General features: G+C 42.8%; 1 protein-coding gene across 1 annotated transcript in view; it reads left to right on the forward strand.

The window, feature by feature from the left end:
- Nucleotides 1-25,968, forward strand: part of MAN1A1 (mannosidase alpha class 1A member 1) — a 238,586-nt gene that overhangs the window by 182,149 nt on the left and 30,469 nt on the right. The window contains exon 8 of the mRNA XM_083176799.1: nt 18,307-18,422. Coding sequence (XP_083032925.1) covers nt 18,307-18,422 — 116 coding nt within the window. The remainder of the gene's footprint in view (nt 1-18,306; nt 18,423-25,968) is intronic.

The raw sequence follows: 25,968 nt of genomic DNA on the forward strand, positions 1-25,968 counted from the left end.
TGTATCCTGACAATATTTCCGTGTGGGAAATGAAACGTTGATAAGACAAACTGTCTGCCTAGTGTCTTTATTTGGGAGGATCTGCGTGCCGCTACACGGTTGTGTATGGGCTGCATTGTTTGGACGGCGGGGCACCGGAACCGAGCTGACTGGGCTTTGAAGAGTGACGGCTCTACTTGTGCGTGTATATGTATGTGTGTGTGTGTGTGTGTGTGTGTATATGTATATATATTTATATGTGTGTGTGTGTGTGTGTGTGTGTGTGTGTATATATATATATATATATATATATATATATATATATATATATATATATATATATATATGAGGATAGAGAGCCCCTCTGTCCTATGCCACCACCATCAAGAGTTCAAATAGCAACCATAATTTAAAACATTTTATTTATTTATTTACAGTTTCTTATCTAGCGCAGCAGATTCCGTTGCACTTTGCAATGGTAGATAGTGATAAAACAAACTGGGTAACAGACAGACTTGGAGGTTAGAGGACCCTGCTGCAAGCTTACAATCTATAGGGATATAGGAGGGAAACACAAGGACAGGCATCAGTAATAGCAGAGCAGTCCCACCAAGTTACAAGTCCAGAAGGGAATCTATATAATACATAAGTGCCTCAGAGGGTTATGCGTGTAGAACTTAAATATGATAGGCTTGCCTGAAGAGGTGAGTTTTCAGGGAACACTTGAAAGTTTGGAGGCTAGTGGAAAATCTTATTGTGCGTGGAAGGGCATTCCATAGGATGGGAGCAGCCCGATGAAAGTCCTGTAATAGTGAATGGGAGCTAGTGATCCATGCAGAAGAGAGACGCAGATCATGTGAAGAGCGGAGTGGTCGAGATGGGAGATATTTTGTGATAAGTAAAGAGAGATAAGCTGGTTCAGTATGGTTAATAGCTTAATATGTGAGTAGAAGTATTTCATATTGAATACGGTAAGATACAGGCAACCAATGAAGGGACTGGCAGAGCGGATCAGCAGATGATTAGCGTCTTGCAAAAGGAAGATCAGCCTAGCAGCAGCATTTAAAATGGATTGCTGTGGTAGTTAGAAGACTATTGCAATAATCCATGTGGAATATAATAAGTGCATGGATAAGAGATTTGGTAGTGTCTTGTGTGAGAGAGGGTCGTATATCAAAATAGCAATATTTAATAAAATATATAATAACCAATAGAACATTCTCATTTGTTTGACATGGTTGAACTTGTTCAATACCCAGGAAACAAGCACCCAATGTGTTTCGTCATAGCGACTTCTTCAGGGGTAATGTGCTATCAGATGTTCATAAGGGTGGAAAAACTACTTTTTTGTTCCACCTTAGGTGTGTCACCACCTGATCTATATATGCTGGAATATCTCAGAGTTCCTTTTGGAGAACCGATCAAGTGATATCAATCCAAATTAATAATTTGGATTGATATCACTTGATCGGTTCTCCAAAAGAAGTTGGAGAAGGACATTTGTTAGATCCACTTCTAAGAGATTTATCTGTGGAAAACCTATGAATGGTGGTCCCTTTCCAGACCTGCAAATAGCTGGTTTTGAAATTATTCATTTGGATTGATTTTCCTTTTGGAGAACCGATCAAGTGATCTCTGAGATATTCCAGCCTAAAGAAACGGTCTTCAATAAATTCACAAATTTACCTCCTCACTGCTAAATCTAAGAGCACTTCTCTTCTGTTCCTAGATCTCATGGATCTCACTAGCCCCTACTTCTGCAAATCCTCCATTCTTTTTGCTACAGTAATACCGGTAATCCCACTCTACCTCTTCACGTGGAGTTCTCATTGGAATGACCTTTGGTCTTCAATACCATCTGTGTGCTGACAGAATACAATTTTGGATATTTTTAAAGCCTGTACCATTAGCGTTCCTTGAGGACTGGGTTTAATCCTCTGGGATTACCTTGTTGCCTCTGCCTACACTTAAGGAAAGCTAATTAGCAGCTCATGGGCGGCACTGCTATCTTTAACAATGAGATGATGTTGCTGTTCAACTTCCTGTAAAGTTCTGATAGAGGCTATAAGCAGCTTCATGCTCTGTGAAAGATTTTACTGTATCAGTGTCGGTAGTTGAAAAGAGGCTACCATTCCAAGGATATATTTGTCTTAAGCATGCATGATCTTAAAATCACAAAAACCCTGGAATGACAGATGGTCACCATTGAAACTTCCCCTTCTTCCTTTTCATACCACCCTGCCCTCCCCCATATGTAGTTCATAGTGGTCCACCTCTTGCTTGTGAACCCTTCAAACTAGTGAACCCAGGTTCTCTCTAGAGGTTCTATGTAGGCTAGAGTCCTCATGCATGTCCTCAACTAATGCTTTTGCTCTAAAATGTATAAATAAATGCAATACCATAAGTTAGCGCTTTGTGATAGTATTTTCTATGGCGCTGCTTAGACACACAAACATGGTGGTGCAGTAAACAGTCTATATTTTGTATTATTTTGCTTTACTTTCAAAACTGTGAAATAGGACCATAAACTGCAACCAGATGAGTATGCATTGAAATTGGCATTGGTTGCTGTTTGAAGTCTCTAATAATAGTCTACCTTTTAATGCCAGTATGCTGTACGGATGAGTAATTGTTCCTTACTGGCTCCTTATATTCTGGTTCCTATATTTTGATCTTGGATTATGGAATTTTATGGACAGTATCTAGTTTGGAAAACCTAAAAGGTTTGAGATTTCAAAAGTATTTTTGGGGCATGGAGTAGTTGTAATATACTGGATCTTGAATGTAAATTAACCCAAGAGATCAAAAGTGTTGTATTTGGTTGAAAAAGAGATGCACAGTTTGTAAAAACGACATCCCTTGAATAATGTTTTGTACACAATAACAAGTAATTCTAAAGCGAGTCTGTCTGTATGTGCTGATGGATAATGAGCTGAACTGAGCACATCAATACAGTGGGCTTAAAAGAGCTTTAACAATAAAACTTTTGTGCCTTTGTCAGTCTTTCTGTTTCTCTTAATATGTATATCCCTATTCGTAGTACTATTACTTCAGCAGAAATATTTCTGTCTCCAGTAACGGTAACCAAGGGACAAGTAAAGGTGTTTTTTTTTTTTTCCAAAGATGGCTTTGTAATGTCTAAAAAACCAGCCTGCTTGCTTAACCTCAATATCAGTTTATCGGATGCCTAGATTTTAAACCTACACTTTGTTTGTTCTTTTGCCAAGTTATTCTATAATGAGGATTTCCATTGTGATTTTTGTGTACAGGAGTGTGAGTGTTGCAAGAAACTTTTTTGTTTGTTTTTAGTTTAACATGTGACCATAGTTTACATTAAACTCAGCCTTTTTGTGTGCTCACTAATGTGACCATTATGTAAGTGGTTGCGACTGAAGCTGGGTACATAGTTGGCAATCTAGATTCGACATTCTATTGAACAGGGTTGCACAAGTTAAATCAAATAATTAAATCAAATGATTAAATCATGGATTTAAGTCAGGAATGGGGAATGCCCTGCAACAGTTTTAGCACGGCCAAATAGAAAAACTTTAGCAGGGCATCCTGGGATGTGTAGTTCAACAACAGCTGGATGGCCAAAGGTTCCTCATCCCTGATTTAAGTCAAAACATTAAAATTAGAGATGTGCAGGTTCGGATTTACTTGGATTTTCCCAGATTTACCCGGAACTCAAAGCGGGATCTTATTGGCTATCCGCTGTCACATGATATGGAGTCAAATCATGTGACAGCCGATAACCGATAAGTAAATCTGAACCGGCACATCTCTAGTTATAATACAACTTTCTCTTAGAAAGAGATAGCTGTGTAGGCACACAAAAAGTGACAACAAGGAATAGTGAGCGCTAAATAAACCCTCAATGTACGGTGTTCCAGCTGCTAGCTAGGCAGGATTACCAATCCCAGTGAACAAGACAGAAAAAATAAAGATGGCGCTAGGAACAGATAAATAATAGAAATATTATAAAAGACAGTCAAATGGATTATAATCAATATAACATTTATATTAATGAATTAAATAAATATACATAAAAAGGATATAACATTTAATAAGTACACAAATATGTACCTGCCAATATGGCAAAACAAGAACATAATAAAAATTAAGTTAAAAAGAAAAAATTTAAAAAATACAAATAGCTGTAAAATACAAAAAGGGGGGGTCTATTTTCTGGCTTAAAGCCTGATTGGTAGTCCACTGACATTCAATTGCTCAGTAGATGGTGAGCCGATAGATGTTGTTTGCTCAATGTACAAACATTTAAGTTGGAATAATGCTGGAGTAGTGGCTGCAGCGAACTAATTAGTTCCAGAGTACCTTGATAGTAAAAGACCATACCCTGGTTCACAGTCCAGACTCCCGTGTGCCGGCCGGCATTGGATGGATGATAGAAAACTCAAGACCTGACACGTTTCCCCGCCTACATCTGTCGGCGGCTTTCTCAAAGATCAAGTGTATCCATCACTTATCATCCCTCGTTTAAATAGGGTACTCTGTTTTCCCGTCTGTGTGCTGTTGCGGTAATGGGACCGGAAATACATTTATCGGCGTGTCAAGCCTCACTCGTGTTGGTGTAGCTGATTGAATCTGGTGTCGGGACGTCATTTAGCCTGACGATTGCGTGTCAAGCCTCAGTTTCACTTACATCCCCTCCCGTATGAGCACATCACTCAGTCCTGCCCATCATTAGTATGGCATTCATATGGTAATCAGGATGCCGTCACAGAGTGAGGTCACTCAAGCCTCCCATATTAGTCATATAGCCAATAGTATCGATTATAATGTTATTTTCGGCATCTGTGCAGATAATAGCTCAGTGAAACCAATGCTGTGGGAAGCAATCAAACTACAGTAGAAACATATATTTTATTATAGTTCTGTTCCGTGTTAACTTCCCTTAGGTATGGCGATGTGATTTTGAATTCTCCATAATTTTGGCATCATAAACTCATATAAAGTTCAATAGTATTTTCAAATATAAAGGTCTATTGGGGGTTTAGATTTTGTTTAAAGATTATTGCGATTACTTTCTATAGCAGTTATTTTCAACCTTTTTCAACTCGTAGCACACCAAACAAGATTTAAAAATCGCCAAGGCACACAATGAGACCCCCAAAATGAAAAACAATTTAGACACATCGGGGAAAAAACAGTCACAGTGGTCCCCACATGTGACCAAAATAAAATACATTGGCCCTCACATGAGAACAAGAGACCAGTGAGTAACAGATGTACTGGTGGTGGTGGCTGTAAACTGGTGTGGGCATCTCTAAATATAGTGGCACACTTGAACAGCTCAAGGCACTACTAGTGTGTCATGGTACAATGGTCCAAAAATGCTGTTCTATAGTAATGGGATAATGATCTACATGTCAGTGTGCTGAGTCTCATTGAGAAAAGTAATATCTATCTAATGTAAGTTAGTACAGATTTGCTCACCTATATCTACAGTATACTACCTTAATTTAGAACAGCCTTTTTAATCCTACCATGCCGTGACATGACATGGAAAAAGCCATGTGTAAACACATTCTGTGCTACCATTAAAATGCATCTTATTAACAAAACAATGCAAATAGGACCCACAAGCAGCTTTTGTTGATTATACTATGCATCATGCTTATTCTGTGTGTCTTCTGCAGCTGTATCTGCATACAAAATGCAACACTTCAGTGTTTTCCTAGAAAGGAGGGTCTGTTTGTGCATCTCATTTGAATAGGATGCATTTTTGGCATTTTCACGCCTGGTGATAACGGAATCTGGTATAATATTAAGAGTGCGTACACACGTGGGGAGATATATTACTTGCAATATATTGCTCAGTGTCTCCTTTTCATCAGCGACCAGAGATGGTCGCTGATGAAAAGGAACCTCTGCTGGGGGAGCCGCAGAGGTAATTAGCTGGTCACAGGAGCTTGCCAGCGATTACAATGGGGCAGAAAACGGGAGCGCGCACCCGGCGATTTATCGCTGGTGCGCACTCCAATCACTGGCAATATGGTCGCCTGCGACCATATTCCCAGTGATTATCGCCCCCGTGTGTACACAGCATAACAAAGTAAAATCTCTGTCTCTGCGCTCCCTCTTGGATGCTGCAGGGTGCCTGATAGTACCACCCCCTACAGTTAAATTATTAAAAAGAATAGGAACACGCTCTTCCTATTGGGGAAGGTCCTATCAACATCTACCCCAATAGGAAGCACGGGTTCCTATTCTTTTTACTTTCCCCTTAGCTCACTCGCCTGGCATCTCCTACAAAGTGGTATATTTAAATAAGATGTATGAAGACACATATGTACCTTGATCCAGTTTGATGGGATTTTAAAACCTAATGCCTGCTTTATCCTTCCCACATAGTAATTGGGAAGGTCTCTATAGTATGTTTTAGCTTGGTTGTAAGTAATCTATTAAAGAGAAATATAATTAAAAAAAACATGGAAACTATTTGATTTTTTTTGCTATTGTGAGCATACAAAAATAGAGCCATCAAAAATCTGAAACCTCTTATAGCATGGCGGCTGTAGGTGGAGATGGACAACACAATACAATATTCGTATGTATTACAAAAAAAGGTAGTGCATGCATTAAACACTTAATAATAGTTAAGTGTTAAATAGTGCCAGAAACATTTTACTTGTATATACAGGCAATTAGAGCTTGCATTGTACAGGGTTGAAAATGAGAAAATTCACAATCCCCTCTATTTACAGAGCAGAAGGTCTGAACAGTAAGTTAAAGTAGGCTTTTCCTCAATGTCTGCCAAGTTAAATTAAACCAAGTACCCATTCTACAGTATGGCCTTAAAAAAGACATTTCTAAGAATATGGGGTATCTACATCTTTAGCAACAGAAACTCATCTTCTCTTCTTTTAGGTGTGCCGCATTCTCTAGCATAGTGAAATATTTGTTGCTGTTGCTACCCAATATATGGAGCCATGCATGGTATGACAAAGTACAATTCTGTCTTATTAAGTTGAAGGCATATTGGGGAGATTTTATTGCATAAACTTGTTCCATCTGCCCAGTAAACTCAAAAAGCCAAGATGTATGTTTTTTCTATTGCAATGTTTCCTGTTTCTTTATGGCCAACTAGATAAAAAGCGTTTATATAGTTGCTTCTAATCCTAAGCAGGGCACACATTTCCTGTTGAGACTCTTCTGGATGTAGAAGTGTCATGCTCTTGGTTCTGTTACAGTATTTGTAAATGTTCTTGATTTGTATAAGAGGTTACATAGTTTCAAGTATGACTTGGACAAGTTCAGTGTTTGCAACTTGGCTGCTGGAGAAGTCTCTATGAATGTATCTGTTTTGCATATGGAGAAGTATAAGTGAAGGCTGTAGGAGGTTAAATTTAGTGGTTATGGCCTGAATAAAGATTCCAGGTGCCCTAGGTTAATACACATGTAATGCTGCTAAATCTGTGTATAGGCACTCATGGACTTGCCATTCACTCTAGGATTCAGCCTATTGGTTAATCATGCACTGTTTGTGGTAACTTGTAGGTTTGTAATTACACCCTGTATGTCTTAAAGTGCAGTGTACAGAGTATTGCAAACAGGCATAGCTACCTCAGAAGTTTTGCAATTAGAGCTTTGGAACCCACGCACTCCTATTAGACACCCCCATAATCTCTGACAGTAATGAGACATGTGTGATGGCGTTGAAGGCAGAATTACCAAAATAGAAGCTTATGGAACTGCTTTTTATTGAAATAAAGCATGGAGCAATCTACAGCTTTTGTCCAGTCGCTTTGATGATCCAACTTTACCTCCACACATAAACGCACCTCAATTGAGATGAATTTCTCTTAATGTATGATGAAAGCTGTAAGTCCAAGTGTGACTAATCTTAATTACATACCAGTCAGATAGTATGTGTAATGTATTAAGTAGCTATTTTACACGTCTGTTTGGTTTATACCTTAATTTCTCTGACATGCAGCAGGGGCCACTGGGATCACATCGGGTATTAGAGCTGGGAATGCCGGGAGCAAGGCACAACTGAAATTAATTAGGGAAGACTAGCTCCTCCCCTCTAAGACCCATCAGCCCCCAGTGAGAAAATTGTGCCGAGGGAGCAAGATCACAGTTTTCACTGCTCTTGCTTTTTGTACAACATTGTTGCAATTGCTCCAGGTTCCCTTCCCAGCCTCCTTGAAAGGTGTGGGTCCGGGTTCCCTGCGCCCCTGGTTTACCAGGCTTCCCGGTCAGGACCTCCTGAAGGTGCCTGCCCGGTATTCCGTGCTCCTGCCGTCCCTAGCTAAAGGGCTCGCCAGCCACGACGTTTGAGTCTCTGAGGTGAGTGTATATCTCTTATCTACTGCTTCCCTGCTTCCCTGGCTCTGCCGTGCTGTAGCGCGGTGCACCTGCTTAAGCGTCACCATTATTTCGCCGGGTGAGACACGCTGTGTCCCAGCGCTCCGGCGTGTAGCTGCAGGAGTCTGCGGGGACGCCGGCTGTGTCTGATTAGCCGGCTACGGCAGCGCAATAGGCGGCTGCGAGGCTTCAGTGGCGGCAAGTTCTGAGGGAGAGGGGAGCAGAGTATGCACAGAGGCGGGCATGGCGCGGCCCGACTTTTAACACACACACACACACACACGCTGATTTTAACAACGCGGTTTTCCTTTTTAGGTTTCTGCGTCCAGCGTCTTCTGTAAGCCTTGCTGCAGCAGGCACAGAAGGGTTTTGTTTCACACACGGCTTATTCTCCTCTAGGACTCGCAGCCCCTGAGGTTTTGGTCCTACTGCTCTGTGTGTGTGTGTGTGTGTGTGTGTGTGGAAGGAGTTTTTTTTTTCTGGGAAGGCTTCTGTCCTTTTCAGCTACCATGACGGGCAGGTCCAAGGCTTCCCAAAAAGCTTATACTTGCACCTCTTGTTCAGCTAAGTTTGCGCAGTATTCAGCAGAGGGTAAGGCTACTGTTTGCCAGGCCTGTTCTGATGATATGTCTACATCCGCCATAGTGGAAGCTCCCACTCCGCAGTGGGCCTCTGTCCTGGTGGGCACTATGTCCAAGTTGTAGGCAGAACTGGCGGAGTCCCGCAGAGCGGAACCTGCCTGGGTTTCTACGTTAGCTAAATCTGTGGATGCTTTAGCTGGGTCCATGAATAGGCCCCAGAGACCGACGTCCTCAGGTCAGAAGCGCCCTTTTCAAATTCTTTTGCAGGATGACTCTGAGGAGGAACCCGAACCATTTGAAGAAATGGATGCGGGGGAGTGGGAGGAGGTACAGGATGCTCTTCCAGAGGCGGAGCCGACTCCAGGAGGGATTGAAGCCCTTATTTTGGCAGTAAAGGAGGTGCTTAAGCTGCCGGAGGATCCTCTTCCTGAACCTCAGGATTTGGACCTTTTCGGCGTCTCTCGGAAGGCTTCGGTTGTGTTTCCTTTCCCTAACCAGGAACAGCTTTTGGCGGCTTGGCAACATCCGGATAAACGGTTTCAGATTCCTAGGCGGTTTCTGTCGTTGTATCCGTTTGAACAGGCGGCCCTCAGTAAATGGGAGACGCCTCCGCCGGTGGACACATCTGTGTCTAGGTTGTCTAAAAAGACTACTTTGCCTGTCCCTGGGGCTTCTTCTTTGAAGGACCCTTCGGATCGGAAGATGGAGGCGATGCTCAAGACCATTTACACTGCAGCAGGAGCCCAGCTTAGACCAGCCATTGTGTCAGCATGGGTGAATAAAGCCAACGTCAAGTGGGCAGAGAAGATTATTGAGGGTCTGGACTCGGGGTCCTCGTTGGAGGAGCTGCGCCACTTGGCGGAGCATATTAAGGAATCCGCCTCATTTTTAGGTGATGCAGCCAAGGACATTTCCTTGGTATCGGCACGGATCTCCGCAAACGCCGTTTCAGCTAGACGAGCCTTGTGGCTTCGTTCGTGGCAGGCGGATGCGGAATCTAAGAGGGCCGTGGAGGGCCTCCCTTTCACTGGAGATATCCTTTTCGGACCCGAATTGGATAGGTGGATTTCTCAGGCCACTGGAGGTAAGTCAACATTCCTGCCTTCGTCGGTGCCTCCACCTAGGCGTCAATTTACAGGTCCGGCTTTTCAGTCCTTTCGGCCTCAACGTTCCTTTCGTGGCAGAGGAAGAGGTTTTCAGCCTTCCAGAGGTTCCAGAGCCAGGGCACGTCCTCAAGCCGTCCCCAGAGTCCAGGAGCCCAAGCCGGCCCAGAAGCCAGTGGCATGACGGTTTGCCAGCTTCCTTAGGCGATTCCCCTGTGGGAGCTCGCCTTTTGGAATTCAGAACCCAATGGTTCTCCTTCTTGGAGGATCCTTGGGTTCGCAGACTGGTGTTGGAGGGATATCGGATTCAGTTCGACACACCTCCTCCCAGGCGTTATTTCACCACGGCGCTCCCGGTTTCTGCGGACAAGAGGTCCGGCCTTCTTCTAGCAATTCAGACTTTGCTGGAATCGCAGGTTATCATTCCGGTCCCGTTTTCAGAAAGGAACACAGGATTTTATTCCAACCTATTTGTGGTCCCCAAGCCGGATGGGTCAATGCGGCCCATATTGAATCTCAAGTCCCTCAATCTACTGGTGACCTACCAACCGTTCAAAATGTAATCAATTCATTCGGTAATTGCTTCCATGGAGCCAGGGGAATACATGATATCGTTGGATATCAAGGATGCTTATTTGCATATCCCCATTTTGAAGTCTCACCAGGCCTTTCTGCGATTCGCCATCGGTCGGGACCATTTTCAATTCAGGGTTCTCCCGTTTGGCCTATCGTCAGCCCCCAGGGTCTTTACCAAGACTTTGTCGGTGGCTATGGCATCTCTCAGGAGCCGCGGGCTGACGATAATTCCATATTTGGACGATCTCCTCATCAAGGCCCCGTCACCAACGTTGTTGGAGTCGCACGCCAGGTTGGCGATTTCAGACGCTCACCAGTCTGGGATGGGTCATGAACTTCAAGAAGTCCTCTCTGGTTCCCACCCAAAGGATTCTATTCTTAGGTCTTTGGCTGGATACAGAAGCACAGAGGGTGTTCTTACCGGAGGACAAGATCCAGGCGCTGCAGCTTTTAACACAGAAGGTTCTACTTCCCCAGAGGGTCAGCCTTCATCTTTGTGTACAGCTCTTGGGGAAGATGGTGGCTGCATTCCCGGCATTGACGTGGGGACGATTCCATTCAAGGCGGTTTCAACTCGATCTTCTCAGGAAAGGTGCGGGGTCTCATCTGTTGTTACGGAGATTGATTCGGTTGTCGCCCCATGCGCGAGTGTCCTTGCTTTGGTGGCTCCGGAGGGATCACCTGTGCCAGGGACGTCGGTTTGCGATAGAGAACTGGATCGTGTTAACGACAGAAGCCAGCCTTCACGGATGGGGGGCGGTGGTGCTGGAGCTTCGTCTACAGGGCAGATGGAAGCCTCAGGAGCAACTGTTGCCCATCAATGTGTTAGAACTCAGAGCGATTTACAACGCCCTACTCCTGGCTCAGGAGCATCTTCGGGGTCGTCCGGTGAAAATTCGATCGGACAACGCGACGGCGGTCGCCTATGTGAACAGACAGGGCGGCACCCGGAGCCGGTTGGCAATGGAGGAGGTTACAAGAATCCTTCAATGGGCAGAACGAATGGAGGTCGTTCTCACAGCCGTGTTTCTCCCAGGAATAGAAAATCTAGAGGCCGACTTCCTCAGTCGGGAGGTTCTGCATCCAGGGGAGTGGGCGCTGCACCCCGAGGTGTTCAGGGATCTCACCTCTCGGTGGGGCACTCCCGAGGTAGATCTAATGGCCTCCAGAGGCAATCATCAGCTTCAGAATTATGTGTCACGCACAAGGGATCCCGGCGCAATAGCGGTCGATGCCCTGTCAGCACCGTGGGAGTTCAGGTTCGTGTATCTGTTCCCTCCTCTGCCTCTCTTGGGTCGGGTTCTCAGGAGACTGAAGAGGGAGTCAGTGCAGGCAATCCTCATCGCTCCTTGTTGGCCTCGCAGGACTTGGTTCTCAGACATCCAGATGATGCTAGCAGACGAGCCGGTCCGTCTGCCTCTCAGGCACGATCTCCTTCAGCAGGGCCCATTCTTTCATCAGAATCTCTCGGCTACATTTGACGGCGTGGCTGTTGAGACCGCAGTACTCCGGGCAAGGGGGGTGCCTCGGTCAGTAATACCTACGATGTTGAGGGCTCGAAAACCTTCTTCGGCGGCTCATTATCACCGCATTTGGCGCTCCTATGCTTCGTGGTGTGAGTCAAAGGGTTGGTCTTTTCGAGTTTTTAGGTTATCCCGTCTGTTGTTGTTTCTTCAGAAGGGCTTGGATGCGGGTCTGCGGCGTTCCCTCAAGGTCCAGGTTTCGGCCTTGTCAATCCTGTTTCAGAAAAGGTTGGCTCTCCTTCAGGAGGTTCAAACCTTTTTTCAGGGTGTTCTTCGGGTTCAGCCGCCCTTTGTTCCGCCAACGCCTCCTTGGGATTTGGACTTAGTTTTGTCTTTTCTTCAGTCGGACACCTTTGAGCCTCTTGATAAGGTAGATCTGAAGTTTTTATGTTGGAAGACTGTTCTCCTCTTGGCTCTGGCTTCGGCTCGCAGAGTGTCGGAGCTCAGTGCCTTATCATGTAAGTCTCCGTACCTCATTTTCCATGAGGACAGGGCAGAGTAACGGACACACTCGGCATTTCTTCCTAAGGTGGTTTCTTCCTACCATGTAAACCAGCCTATTGTGGTTCCAGCCTTTAAGGGGGATTCGCCCGAGCAGGTCTCTTTGGACGTGGTCCGAGCTCTAAGAATATACGTCGCTAGAACACGTGCGTTGCGAAAATCCGATAGTCTGTTTGTTTTGTATGACGCGTTCCGCAGAGGTTGGCCTGCGTCAAAGCAGACAATTGCACGGTGGATAAAGTTGACCATCCGCAGTGCGTATCTTCATGCGGGAAGAATCCCGCCTTCCTCTTTAACGGCTCATTCCACCAGGTCGGTGAGTACGTCATGGGCTGCTAGGCGAGGGGCGTCAGCCTCACAGCTTTGCAGAGCAGCCACTTGGTCGTCTATGAACACTTTTGTTCGTTTTTATCAGTTTGACACCTTTGCAGCTTCATCGACAGCTTTTGGGCGGTTGGTGTTGCAGGATCCCCAGCGCTCTCCCTCCCGGGGCCTGGTCTTTGGAACCTCCCCGATGTGATCCCAGTGGCCCCTGCTGCATGTCAGAGAAAAGAGGATTTTGGTACTCACCGGTAAATCCATTTCTCTGAGATCAGCAGGGGCCACTGGGCGCCCTCCCAGCTTGTGGAGCCTGCCTGCCTGTTATGGTCGCTGTTTGGGGCGGGTTCTGTTCCAGACTGTGTGGGTGTTGATTTGTGTGGTGTTGGTGTTTTTTTTTTTCTGTTACCTTCTCCTCTAGTGGGCCAATTTCCTCACTGGGGGCTGATGGGTCTTAGAGGGGAGGAGCTAGTCTTCCCTAATTAATTTCAGTTGTGCCTTGCTCCCGGCATTCCCAGCTCTAATACCCGATGTGATCCCAGTGGCCCCTGCTGATCTCAGAGAAATGGATTTACCGGTGAGTACCAAAATCCTCTTTTACTGTCCATCAAAATATTTTCCTGCTTTGCAAAAATGAAACTTTTTTTTTGCTGATTGTTTTGATTGGAGTACACACTCACCTCACCTTCCCCCAGTGAGTAAATTGGTGAACAAAGGTTTGGAGGGTAATAAGAGTTTGAACAGTTGTTTCTGTATGTTAGTCACATTGTATTCATGTAAATAGTGTGACTGTGGCAATGTTGTCTAGTGCTGGGGCTGGTAAAATAATTTGTATGATAACCATCCACCCAGTTTTAGGTTTTCTGAATTTGTGGAATTTCTGGCCAGTTTCCTCCCACATTACAAAAATATACTTGTAGGTTAATTGGCTCCCAACAAAAATTACCTTATGGTGTAAGTATGTCCATGTACTTGGGCAGACCTCCCAACTGTCCCACTTCTAGTAGGACAGCCCTACTGGTCGAATACTGTCCAAAGCACAGGCAGCAGTGTCCCAACTGGTGCTGTTTGGTGGCCTCCAGCACACACAAAACTTGAATTCCCCTCTCCCAGAGGTGAGAAGCAGCATTAACCGTACAAAAAAAAAAACAAATCCTGTCTGCCTAAAGTCTAAAGGGGCAGTGGTGAAAACTTTTGTCCAGAAACAAACAAAAGATTCCAAGGCTACTTTTATGTGAACATCTTAAGATCGCAGAACTTTCTAGTGTGTGGGCACCTTTAAGTCCTATTTCTTCCAAGATAGTTAAGTTGCCCACACACTAGAACTTTTTTTTGGTTGATTGCCGACCGATCGGACGATTTATACTGCAAAAACGGCCTATCTCGCACTGATCCCAAGGATCTTTTGCTAAATCATCTGATCTTACATGCTGCATGAAAGATCAGAAGATTAACTGTAGCAAAAGATCCACATGGGATCTTAAGAGACTTATTTGGTGAAGATGTGCACTTGCCTGAAATTTTTTGTCCAGGATGGATAAGATTTCATGGCTAATTTTATGTGCACATCTTAAAATCGCAGATCTTTCTAGTGTGTGCGCACCTTTACATATGGAGTTAGCTTTTTTTCTGCCAACAGATTTTTGCACATTGAAGGTGCATACACATGGAACAATGCCGGAAGCATTCACGGGTGTATCAAATTGTTCATTGTGCGTACACACGGAATGATTTCATACACTTTACAAAACATTGGTCTTTGATCTAGACCATGGGTCTTCAAACTGTGGCCCTCCAGATGTTGTGAAACTACAAATTCCAGCATGCCTTGCCACAGTTTTGCTGTAAGGGAGTGTTAAAACTGTGACAAGGCATGCTGGGATTTGTAGTTTCACAACATCTGGAGGGCCACAGTTTGAAGACCCATGATCTAGACCAGGCATGTCCAAACTGTGGCCCTCCAGCTGTGAAACTACACATCCCAGCATGCCTTGCCATAGTTTAAACATTCCCTATTAGCCAAACTGTGGCAAGGCATGATGGGACTTGTAGTTTCACAAAAGCTGGAGGGCCATAGTTTGGACATGCCTGATCTAGACAATCGTTAACGATCGGCAAGTACATGCATCTGTAACGATGCAAGGAATGATTTGAACAATTGGTCATTCCCATAGATCAGGAATACCCACATTGTCCTAAAAATCATTCTGTGTGTACGGGTACACACACAGTTCAAATGGGATGTCTTCAAATGATTGCTGTAATGCATTGGTATAATAATTAAGAAAAAAATGGGTATTCTTTGAATTGAATCTTTATTTTACTTAGTGAACACTTAGTGAATTATTTGTTTAAAAATGTAGTACATTTTCTTGATTTACCAAAAGAAGAAAACCATTTCCACACAAACACTTCCAAACTCGGATCAGATGCAATACATTGTTGGTGCTAAAAAGCACCCACGATGTACAGCTGACAGCTGCACATACGATTTATCTTAAGTACAAGCCTGTCTGACCTCCAACTCTGATCCAATGTGCATTGGATCGGATGTCAGGCACATCCGATTTGGAACCGATCCGTCGGAATCAGGTTAAATCGGGCCCAAATCGGACAAGTGTATGGGCAGCTTTTTAGTTTATGGAAAATACACAAACAAGTAAATTTATACACAACAACACTGAGAAAGTTTTATATGCATATTATAATTGGTTTGTAGTTACAACAAAAAGACAATACAGGATTGTTCAGAGGGGTAACATTTATCATAATGGATGAGTTCGTTCTTGAGCTTAAAGGTTAGAAAATCTAGACTCTTTAAAACTAAATACATTAAAACTTAGATTCAGAGCCAAATGCTGTACAGTTGTGTTGTGTCATTTTCCATTTTCCCCGTTAGTTCTTTTAGTTTTGTTAGTTTTGTTTTTGCCAAAGAATGTCTGTTGCATTGGATGAAACTAGAATAGATCTGGAGCTTGTTCTGATTAATTTGATATGCAACACTTGTATATCTGTCACCAATCTGATAGGAGTTATAGATTTTATGCAGCATAAACAATTGTATTTGCTGAAACCTAGGGCCTGATTTTGGTTCACTTGCTAAAGCATATTTTCTTTTTAATACCCCTTTCACACAAAAAATGGAATTCCTGGGTTAAGCATTTCCATGCGGAAATTTCATGAAGTACAGGGGTAATTTCTCTGTGTGAAAGAGTCAGTCCAGATCTTAAACTCCGGTTCTCCAACCCCGCAAATAACCAGGGACGGAGACCCGGAGTTTAAGAGCCGAATTGACCCTTTCACACAGGCAAAAACCCTGTGTAATAGAGAAATTTACCGGGTATAAATGTTAGACCTGGAGTTTTGCTCTCCTGTGTGTAGGGGGTCTGACAGTGCGCAGCCAAATAATCCGGCGCATCAAAAGCCGGGTTATTTGGCCGCCGCTGTTTGAAAGCGGTATTATAGACAAAACCATGTGCACTGAGGGGGGCAGATGTAACGTGCAGAGAGCGCTAGATTTGGTTGAGGTTTTTAGTTCAAACTGATATCTATATTGCAGTGTAAAAACAAAGCAGCCAGTATTTTTCCTGCACAGAAACAAAATAACTCTTCCAAATTTAACTCTGCCCATTACATCTGCCTCCCTGCAGTGCAAATGGTTTTTCCATTAGAGAGAGAGCTTGCTCTTGCAATTGAACCAGAATCAGGCCCCTAATGGTTGGAAGTTTAGTGTCTGGTATGGCAAAGAGTGATACATTGTAGTTCAAGATATGAATTTATTTTCCATATTACTCATTCTCTTATCAGAAGTGGTTGGGAACAATGTATTTTCCAGTATGTTGTGAAACCCCACTCCTCTGTAGCCTGGAAATTAGTATAGTATTTTGTCTGTATTCTCAAAGGCTGCCAAGTGTGACTCTATGCTTTTTACTGGTAAATGAGTGTTCTAGTCATGTGTATTATCATAACAATGATACTTTAATGATATCTGCTTTCCTTCAAAATTAAATTTTGGGTACATAAACTGGCAGTGTAGTTTTTCAAGCCAGACGTCTACAGCTTTGGCTTCATTCATTATTTTTTATTTATTTTCTTACTAAGGTTTCCCAGCATGCTGGCGTTTGCCGTATGACACATTTAATTGATTACAAAAGGAATGTATAAAATATATTGATTGAAAGTTCAAGAATTGCATTATGTAGTAAAAGGCTTTTAAATCCAAAACACATTGTTACCAGTTGTCAAATGTCAATTTTTATAATCAAACTTATTTGATAAGTTATGTCTAGTTGTTAAAAAAACAAAAACGCTAGAAGTAAATAAAGTTGACATTTTTATATGAGCCTGTGTATGTGCATATGAAATATGCCATTCTGTTAAATTTACTAGGCACCTACTCATAAAACATCTCAGATCTCTTTAATATCCTATAAAATAATGCGGTTATGCTGCTTCTCACCTGTTTGCAGGAATATGAGTGTTGTGCATGCCAGCAGCCACTACATGGTGCCCACTGAGCAGTTAAGCGTTGCTTCATTCAGACAGCCACCGTGTAGTGTAGTGTGACACCTCATTTGGCCTGAACCATGGTGAGCGAAGGTTATGAAGTTTATGGGCTACACTAATTGGGGGTCTACATGCTATCGTACTTAACACCAACTATACCTGAAAACCTCCATGTTGACATTTTCATGTGTCAACCTATTGTCACTGTCGACCGACTGCCTGTCTACCTTGTGTTAATTTTGACCTTTTGGTGCTGACTTATTGACTGTCTACCTAGACCATTTCTGTGAGCTAATCTACACCTGTTTGTAGAGAGATACAATGTGTGCAAATAGGAAGAATGTAGCTGTTTAATAAAGTGTTGAACATTGCAGTCTTAACCAAATGGCTAATTGAGTCCACCCAAAAGCCTCCACACTAGCGATTGCCGCAGGTTAATGGCAGATGCATACACACTTTCCGATGCCGGCAGGGGGGAGTGGCCTTGTGAGAGCGGGGCTCATGTTGCCTAATCTGCTCCCTCGTTAAGGAGGCATGAGCACAGATAATGCAGGGGGTTGTTAATGACCCCTGGGAATGCACACACTAGGCCTTATATTGAAATATCGTCCAGTGTGTACATAATGTAAATGTCTGTGAATGAAGCAGGAACATTGTCCATCAATAAAAACATGTAGTTACTGACATATATCTCATAATTTTGCAAGGCTGGTTGGCCTGCATGGATTAATGAGATCTGCTATGGAGGGAGTTGCAGCTATGTACTTTCTCACACTTAAGATACATATACGGTAACATAACTTGTACAGAAGAAAGTCTTTTATTTTCTTTGTTTCCATTTTAAATAGATTATGATGTGTCCTTTATTTTGCCCTTTTCTTTCAGATCATGTGTCTGTGGGAGGGCTTGGAGATAGCTTCTATGAATACTTGCTAAAGGCATGGCTAATGTCAGACAAGACTGATGAGGAAGCCAAGAAGTTATATTATGATGCTGTTCAGGTAAATCAAAATTACACGTCCTTTCCATATACATGTATGCTTTTGCACACGATCCATCATTTCTGCCATCTCTAACTGCATCATATAAGTTTTTATAAATGATGCATACTGTATCTGGTTGATGCTAAAACTACTTTTGTTGCCATGTATCATGAAGTGATAAAGTGAATGTAATCATAGTCACATGACTTATTGTTTCCTTGCAGTTACTGTAACAATGTTTAGCATGTATGTTAAGTTTACTAGTTCATTTTTATAAAAGCACACAAAGATGATAAAGCGTTAAGTACATAATATCCAAGTGTGTTGCTTTTATTGTCTTGAAGTCTTTATTTGCATATAATTTTAAATATGTGGGGTAGATGTTTATGGCTGTTGCTTTGCTAGTGGAACAACTGTATAACTGTGTCAGACATGTATCTGACCATGTTAAGCAAAGAGCTTTTCGAAATTTTCAATGAGTTTTCCAGTACGTAAATCAATCATTTGTAATGAATGGGTTATATAAAATGAGTAATATGCTAGTATGTAACGATCAGTGCTTTACACCCTGGGTGTGTTCTCAAGCATGCAGACAAAAAGCATGAGGATTACCCTCTAATACCCCTTTTACACCAGAGCCGCAACTTGGATTATTGCCGCTCCAGTCTGGGCCGGGGCTTGGTTCTGTTACCCGGGTCCGACCCGGCAAATGTTCAGGGTCGGACACGGGGCTTCCCCGGAGTCAGGGGCTGTGTAAATGAGTAACCCGGGTCATCCGACCCAGTGACCCATTTCCTCCAATTAGGGAGCCTCAACCTCCGGACTGCAGGGCCCTGAGGTCAGTCCAGAGGTTGGGCAGGGGCTGCATACAGCCTCCTCTCCTGTTTGTGGTACTATTCAGACAGCAGCAGAGATGAATGGATGCCTGTGTGCGGCATCCATTCACCTCATGCATGGAGGCTGGGGGCAGCCCAGAAGCTTACCTGGGTGCTGGGCTTGCCCCCAGCATGTCCGGTCGACGTTGCGGGGGTGTCAGACGGCGCTGCCGGGGAAAAAATTGGAACTTCCTGTGGTGTCTCTCCAGATGCTTTCAGCCATCCAGCAATTAGCATTACCTGTTTGTCTACAGGCCGGTAGAGAATGTTTCCCCGCAGCTCTGATTTTGTGTAATTCACAACCAAAGCAGCTGGGCTCCCCTGGCCTCACAAGAAACTTCAGGGGCACCAGCAGACCCTTGCTCGAAGGCCCCTAGAATTGTGGGGCCCGAAGGCAGTTGCCCAGTAATCCCATGTGTTAAGATGGCCCTGGTCCGGTGTGCGATGGAGCCTATACAAACTTCACAACCACAGGGTTCCTAGCAGATGTTAAGGGGGTCCCTAGATATAAATATTGTTAAAAAAAAGCATATTGAAATAAAACCAAATACAGTCCGCAAAGCACTGCTTATACTGCAAAACTCCATTCGGATGTCTTACATCTCTAATGCTATAGGAAAGAAAGTTTTTGTCCAAATATGTGCGCAATGAAATCAATGTGCAGCTATTCACCAATTCAACAGGTAGAAACACCTAAGACTACCAAACATACATAGGCAAAGACAGGGAGTGAATTGGAGGTAACAGCGCTCACAGATAACCAAGCAGCATTTACAACCAATACAAATCTTGGCAAGGTTCACAGGTATGTAGTTGGGAGTAAATCAATCTCCAAATTCTTCCTGTTATGAATATATGGAAGACATAATAGAAAGCAACATAGTGCAATTCAGTAAAATCAAACAGAAGGTTTTAATTGAGTAGGATACACTCACAATAAAAACACTTGTAAAACAGCATTGAAAATGTGTCACCCAGGACAAGCAGCATGCAGATGGTATCAGCGTTAAAGTCCCTCAGACTGGGTCCCTTGATCCGGAATACAAGGGGGAATCAGCAAGGTCTCACCGCTCAGCAGCACTCTGTCCACGGGTCCACAAGTCCACACAAGCATGCAATCACGCTTAAACGCGTTTTCGGAACGAATCCTTCATCAGAAGCGTAATTTGCATGTCCAAACCAGGGCATTTATATACCCCAGTAATCCTAAAACATGTGTACAGCATTTGCCGCTAATCGGCACACAGCGTCCGGTCTCCGAGTGAAATCCAAGATGGCGGTGCGTTCCAAAGGCCCGGAAATACGTCACCGCATGCGTTTCAAATGGCGGAAGTGGTCATCTGAAGCTGCTGTCAGACGGCTGTGCGCTCCATCCAGACAGCGCTTGCGTTCCAGCTCATAGCAAACTGTAAATACTCATTGGGAAAGCTTTTAATTCATTGCCAATCCTTCACAGGGAGATCGGATGCTGCTCACAATATACACCTAAAAATATATTATAAAAAACAGTATAAAAAATACATGAAGCATTTATTGCACATCCCAGCACCATTTCTATATCAAAAGATAGTGACGGGGAGCCTTAAAAAGAAGTATAATGGAATAGATACCTAATTAAGGAATGGTTTTAATTCAAATTCAGTGTTAAGGCCTCTAGGTGTTAATGTGCCCAGATTATAAATCCAGCGCATCTCTGTCCTAGAGAGTCTTTTAGCCAGATCATTAGAGCGGCTCTTTGGTAGTACTTGCTCTACAGCGCAAAAACTGGTAATTTGACATTCATTAGAATTATGAACCAATCTAAAGTGTTCGTTGTGGGTCCTGTCTGGCATGTAGGACAGTTAAATCAAATGAAAAAAAGATAGAACAATTTGCTGTTAATGGAGTCCATTACCCAATCAAACAATTCCTGACTTGTCATTCCAGGAATATTGTGTATGTGCTACAGTGTAGTTGTGGTTTAGCGTATGTTGGAAAGACTTGTAGGCAGATGAAGGCCCGCATCGCTGAGCACATCTACAATATTAGAAAAAAGCTACAAACACACAGTGTCCCTGAACACTTTAGATTGGTTCATAATTCTAATGAATGTCAAATTACCAGTTTTTGCGCTGTAGAGCAAGTACTACCAAAGAGCCGCTCTAATGATCTGGCTAAAAGACTCTCTAGGACAGAGATGCGCTGGATTTATAATCTGGGCACATTAACACCTAGAGGCCTTAACACTGAATTTGAATTAAAACCATTCCTTAATTAGGTATCTATTCCATTATACTTCTTTTTAAGGCTCCCCGTCACTATCTTTTGATATAGAAATGGTGCCGGGATGTGCAATAAATGCTTCATGTATTTTTTATACTGTTTTTTATAATATATTTTTAGGTGTATATTGTGAGCAGCATCCGATCTCCCTGTGAAGGATTGGCAATGAATTAAAAGCTTTCCCAATGAGTATTTACAGTTTGCTATGAGCTGGAACGCAAGCGCTGTCTGGATGGAGCGCACAGCCGTCTGACAGCAGCTTCAGATGACCACTTCCGCCATTTGAAATGCATGCGGTGACGTATTTCCGGGCCTTTGGAACGCACCGCCATCTTGGATTTCACTCGGAGACCGGACGCTGTGTGCCGATTAGCGGCAAATGCTGTACACATGTTTTAGGATTACTGGGGTATATAAATGCCCTGGTTTGGACATGCAAATTACGCTTCTGATGAAGGATTCGTTCCGAAAACGCGTTTAAGCGTGATTGCATGCTTGTGTGGACTTGTGGACCCGTGGACAGAGTGCTGCTGAGCGGTGAGACCTTGCTGATTCCCCCTTGTATTCCGGATCAAGGGACCCAGTCTGAGGGACTTTAACGCTGATACCATCTGCATGCTGCTTGTCCTGGGTGACACATTTTCAATGCTGTTTTACAAGTGTTTTTATTGTGAGTGTATCCTACTCAATTAAAACCTTCTGTTTGATTTTACTGAATTGCACTATGTTGCTTTCTATTATGTCTTCCATATATTCATAACAGGAAGAATTTGGAGATTGATTTACTCCCAACTACATACCTGTGAACCTTGCCAAGATTTGTATTGGTTTTGTTATATCGGTATCAGGTTGTAAATGCTGCTTGGTTATCTGTGAGCGCTGTTACCTCCAATTCACTCCTTTTCTTTGCCTATCTCTAATGCTATGGCAGTCTTGATAGTTTTAATCCTAAAGGAAATGGACATAATGTTTAAAATTGGATAAGCCATACATTGTTAAAAGTTATATAAACACAATATCTAAATATTAATGAACCGGAAAATCTTTCAATTTACAGAATTTTTAAACTGTATTTGTCTTCAGACAAAATAAAAAAATGCTACTTGTCACCTTAGCTAACCCAATTGACCATGATTCCCCTCTTCTGCTTAGCCAGCCACACTACCCACAGTGTACTTGGCTGGTGGTGAAAGGGAATTACTGGGAACTATTTTTGAAATCTTTTTGATGTTGAGGAAAAAAAATAATTGCTGCATTGACTCATACAATGTTAATGGAGTTCCTACATGAAGGTCATAACACCGTTGTAAAGAGCTTTAGTAATCTGTGGGAACAGTACTGCCAGTGAATATGTGCTTTCCCAAAGACATACCGGTAGATGGTTTTCTGCAATATGTGTAGACAAGCTCTGAACACACTGACGCCCGGTGTGAACCCAAATGGATATGCTATCCTATAATGTGCCTTTTCTAACTTGCAGGCACATGTTTTGTACTTGCATTTAAACTTTGCATCTGCATTGCGTTTTAATGCCAGTGACTTCTATAACATCACTTTTTAAAATCAAATTGCGGGCAGAATGGAAAATATGTAGTATATGAAACAATCACATTGGTCATCACCATAGATGGCACTTCTTCATAGGGTTCTCATAATATTGACTGTGCGAATTGGCCCTCTATCACTCATTTATTTTGAATTTAGGATTGAAAGTACTGGCTTGTGTGTTTTGAGAGGCTCTTAAACTTTATTTTGTTGTTTTACGCTTGTTCAGTTTACATCCATCTGAGAAGCAATATTTGTGATCTATGATTAGTTTATGCGGTTGACTTGCTTTAAAATAACTACTTTCAGCAGTCCTGTGTCTGAAATGGCAACACAGTGAAGTAATAATTTCAGAAGTGTTTCAATTCTCACTTGGGAACCAGTATTCCACAAATTCCTCTAGATGGTTTTTGTTTTTAATGTTCATTCAGCTAGCGAGCGCTATATTCTGTCTTCTATTCCTGACAATTGACTGAAAATAGATACTGAGGGGTTTCATGGTTTTGCAATATTTTTCTTCACCAGTCTTCAATTTGCCGCGTTATATGTTTTGTATTTCAAAAGCTTATTGGTTATATTTGTCATATCTGTGGTATTGGTCTTTGCTCACAACACAGGCATAATTGTATACTGATCAGCTTTTTTATTGTAGAGTACACACCTAAACATATATCTGCAGATCAATTGATCTGATTATATCTGCAAATGGATCGGACTGTGTTCTTCATACTCACTGCCAGATCATACCTGTTGCACGGTCAATCACTGCCAGCTTGTTCAGCGAATGTACATGGTCAATCAGACACACTGCTGGTACACACGGACCAGCAATATATCGGCCATTCAGTTGTGTATTTACCATCAGGCAGTAAATGTAACGTAAACAGGATTTAGTTCACATTTGATTACAGCTGTGAGGTATGTAAGAGCTGCACCATTAAAGAGTTATTTTTAAAGACGCAAGGGGACTGTTCTAGAACCCTGGAGCACCACTCATACTCTGTGCTTGGCACCACTGATTTTGGCGTTGAGACACTCCTGATATTGGGCTGTGGCTTTTCCCTTTTGAGTGTGTGTCCTTCCTTTTACATATTGTCACTGTAGGTTAATCTAGCTGCTCCCCTTCATCAATGCATATTGCTCATAGGGAATACATATATATGACCGGCAGTCAGAATACCGATGCCAGCATTCAGATGCAGGCAATCCCATTAGGATTCAGTAAACTTACCTTCACCCTGCCGTCCCCTAACCCTCTTTTCCCCGAAACCTAAAAGTAACCCTCCCTGCTAGTGCCCAACCTTAACCTTCTTACACGCAGCCTTAACCCTAACTGGCTCCCCTGTATTCTAACCCTGTGCCCCCTAGTGCCTGATCCTAACCCCAACTCAGGATTCCGCTGTCTACATCCTCATCCATGTCTGCATTCCGGCACCAGTCTATTAGCCTCTAGTCTATATACTGAATGGCAGCATCCCATCCACCGGGATGCTCACCGCATCCAGCTCATACAGGTGCAGGAGGTGAACAATGAGAACAAAGCTGATCTAACCCATATTATACACATGTAAAAAAAATAATGGTCCTGATACTGGTCAATTTTTAAAAGTTACTGAATTTGGTTATCTGGTTAACACGTCACCAGCTAGTTTCTGACTTCTGCAACTGTTCATAGTTTCCCAAAACCTTGCTTTTAAGTTGTATAGTGCAGGAATGGGTTATGGGGAAACGTCTTGCTTTTTATTAATGTGCATTCTTAAGTCGATTACCTCTTTCAGGAATAGAACATCTTTTTAAAAGCCTGCTGTTTCCAGATTTACTATAAAACATATCTCAAAACCCCTGTATAAATAAAGGCTAATAAAATGTCCCTCACTCATTGGGATGTGTGATAGTTACACTATGTTTTGCTCATTGCTGCAGAGTTGATAGACACAGCCATAAACCAATAAATTCCCACTGCAATAAAGAGGAAAGAAACAAAGTATCTTCTGCCTGCAGAATGCTGGCGTTCTTCATTATAAGCTTTCATTAATGCTATATATCTGTTGTTGTACAATTATTGCACATAAAGACTGTCTACTTATCTCCCTCTACAACTTTCCTAGCCCATTTTCTTTGGTAGGTGGGAGATGGGTTTCTCCTGCAAAAACAAACATTATTAGACTTTTCATTTGACCCTTGTGATTGTGAGTTCCCACAGGTTATCCTTCATGTCAGTAATGTCCAACACTGTAATGCTTACCATTGTAGGTACTGTGTATTTGCCTGCTAGTATTAACCCAATCCTGTATCCTTTTTGGCTTTTACTCTAGGAAGATGAAATTGTAACCCAAAATGGAAAAATAACATATGATAACTGTATAGAGGCATGCTTGCCTACCTGACCCTCTCCATGAGTGAGAAAATGCTCTGTTCCTGGACTTCCCTGGTAATGTCTGATTGCCATCACCTGTGGGGATCTTGGTAAAGGTGTTTCACCACAGGTGATGGCAATCATACATTACCAGGGAAGTCCAGGAACAGAGCATTTTCTCCCGCATGGAGAGGGTCAGGTAGGCAAGTATGATAGAGGGCATAATAAAAAGGTTTTGGGGACCTTAGAGGTGTGCAATATGCATTTAAAAATAAAAACTGAAAAGATAAGGCAAGCTTTTTTTGTGTAAGTAAATGGTCTCCTAAAATTTGGGTTACATGAAAATGGTTAGAAGTATGTATTCGGGTCAAAGACACTTTCAAAAACCTTGCAAAAATAAGATTACTCCCACCTACAATCCTAAAAACACTTGTCCCACTCATAAAGCACACAAATATACCTGTCCCATACCAAAACTGGTATCTCATTATTGGCTAATTAAAGATAAATAAAAACTTCACAGTGC

Source organism: Crinia signifera, chromosome 3, assembly GCF_055691185.1.
Source record: "Crinia signifera chromosome 3, ASM5569118v1, whole genome shotgun sequence".
Taxonomy (NCBI): Eukaryota; Metazoa; Chordata; class Amphibia; order Anura; family Myobatrachidae; genus Crinia; species Crinia signifera.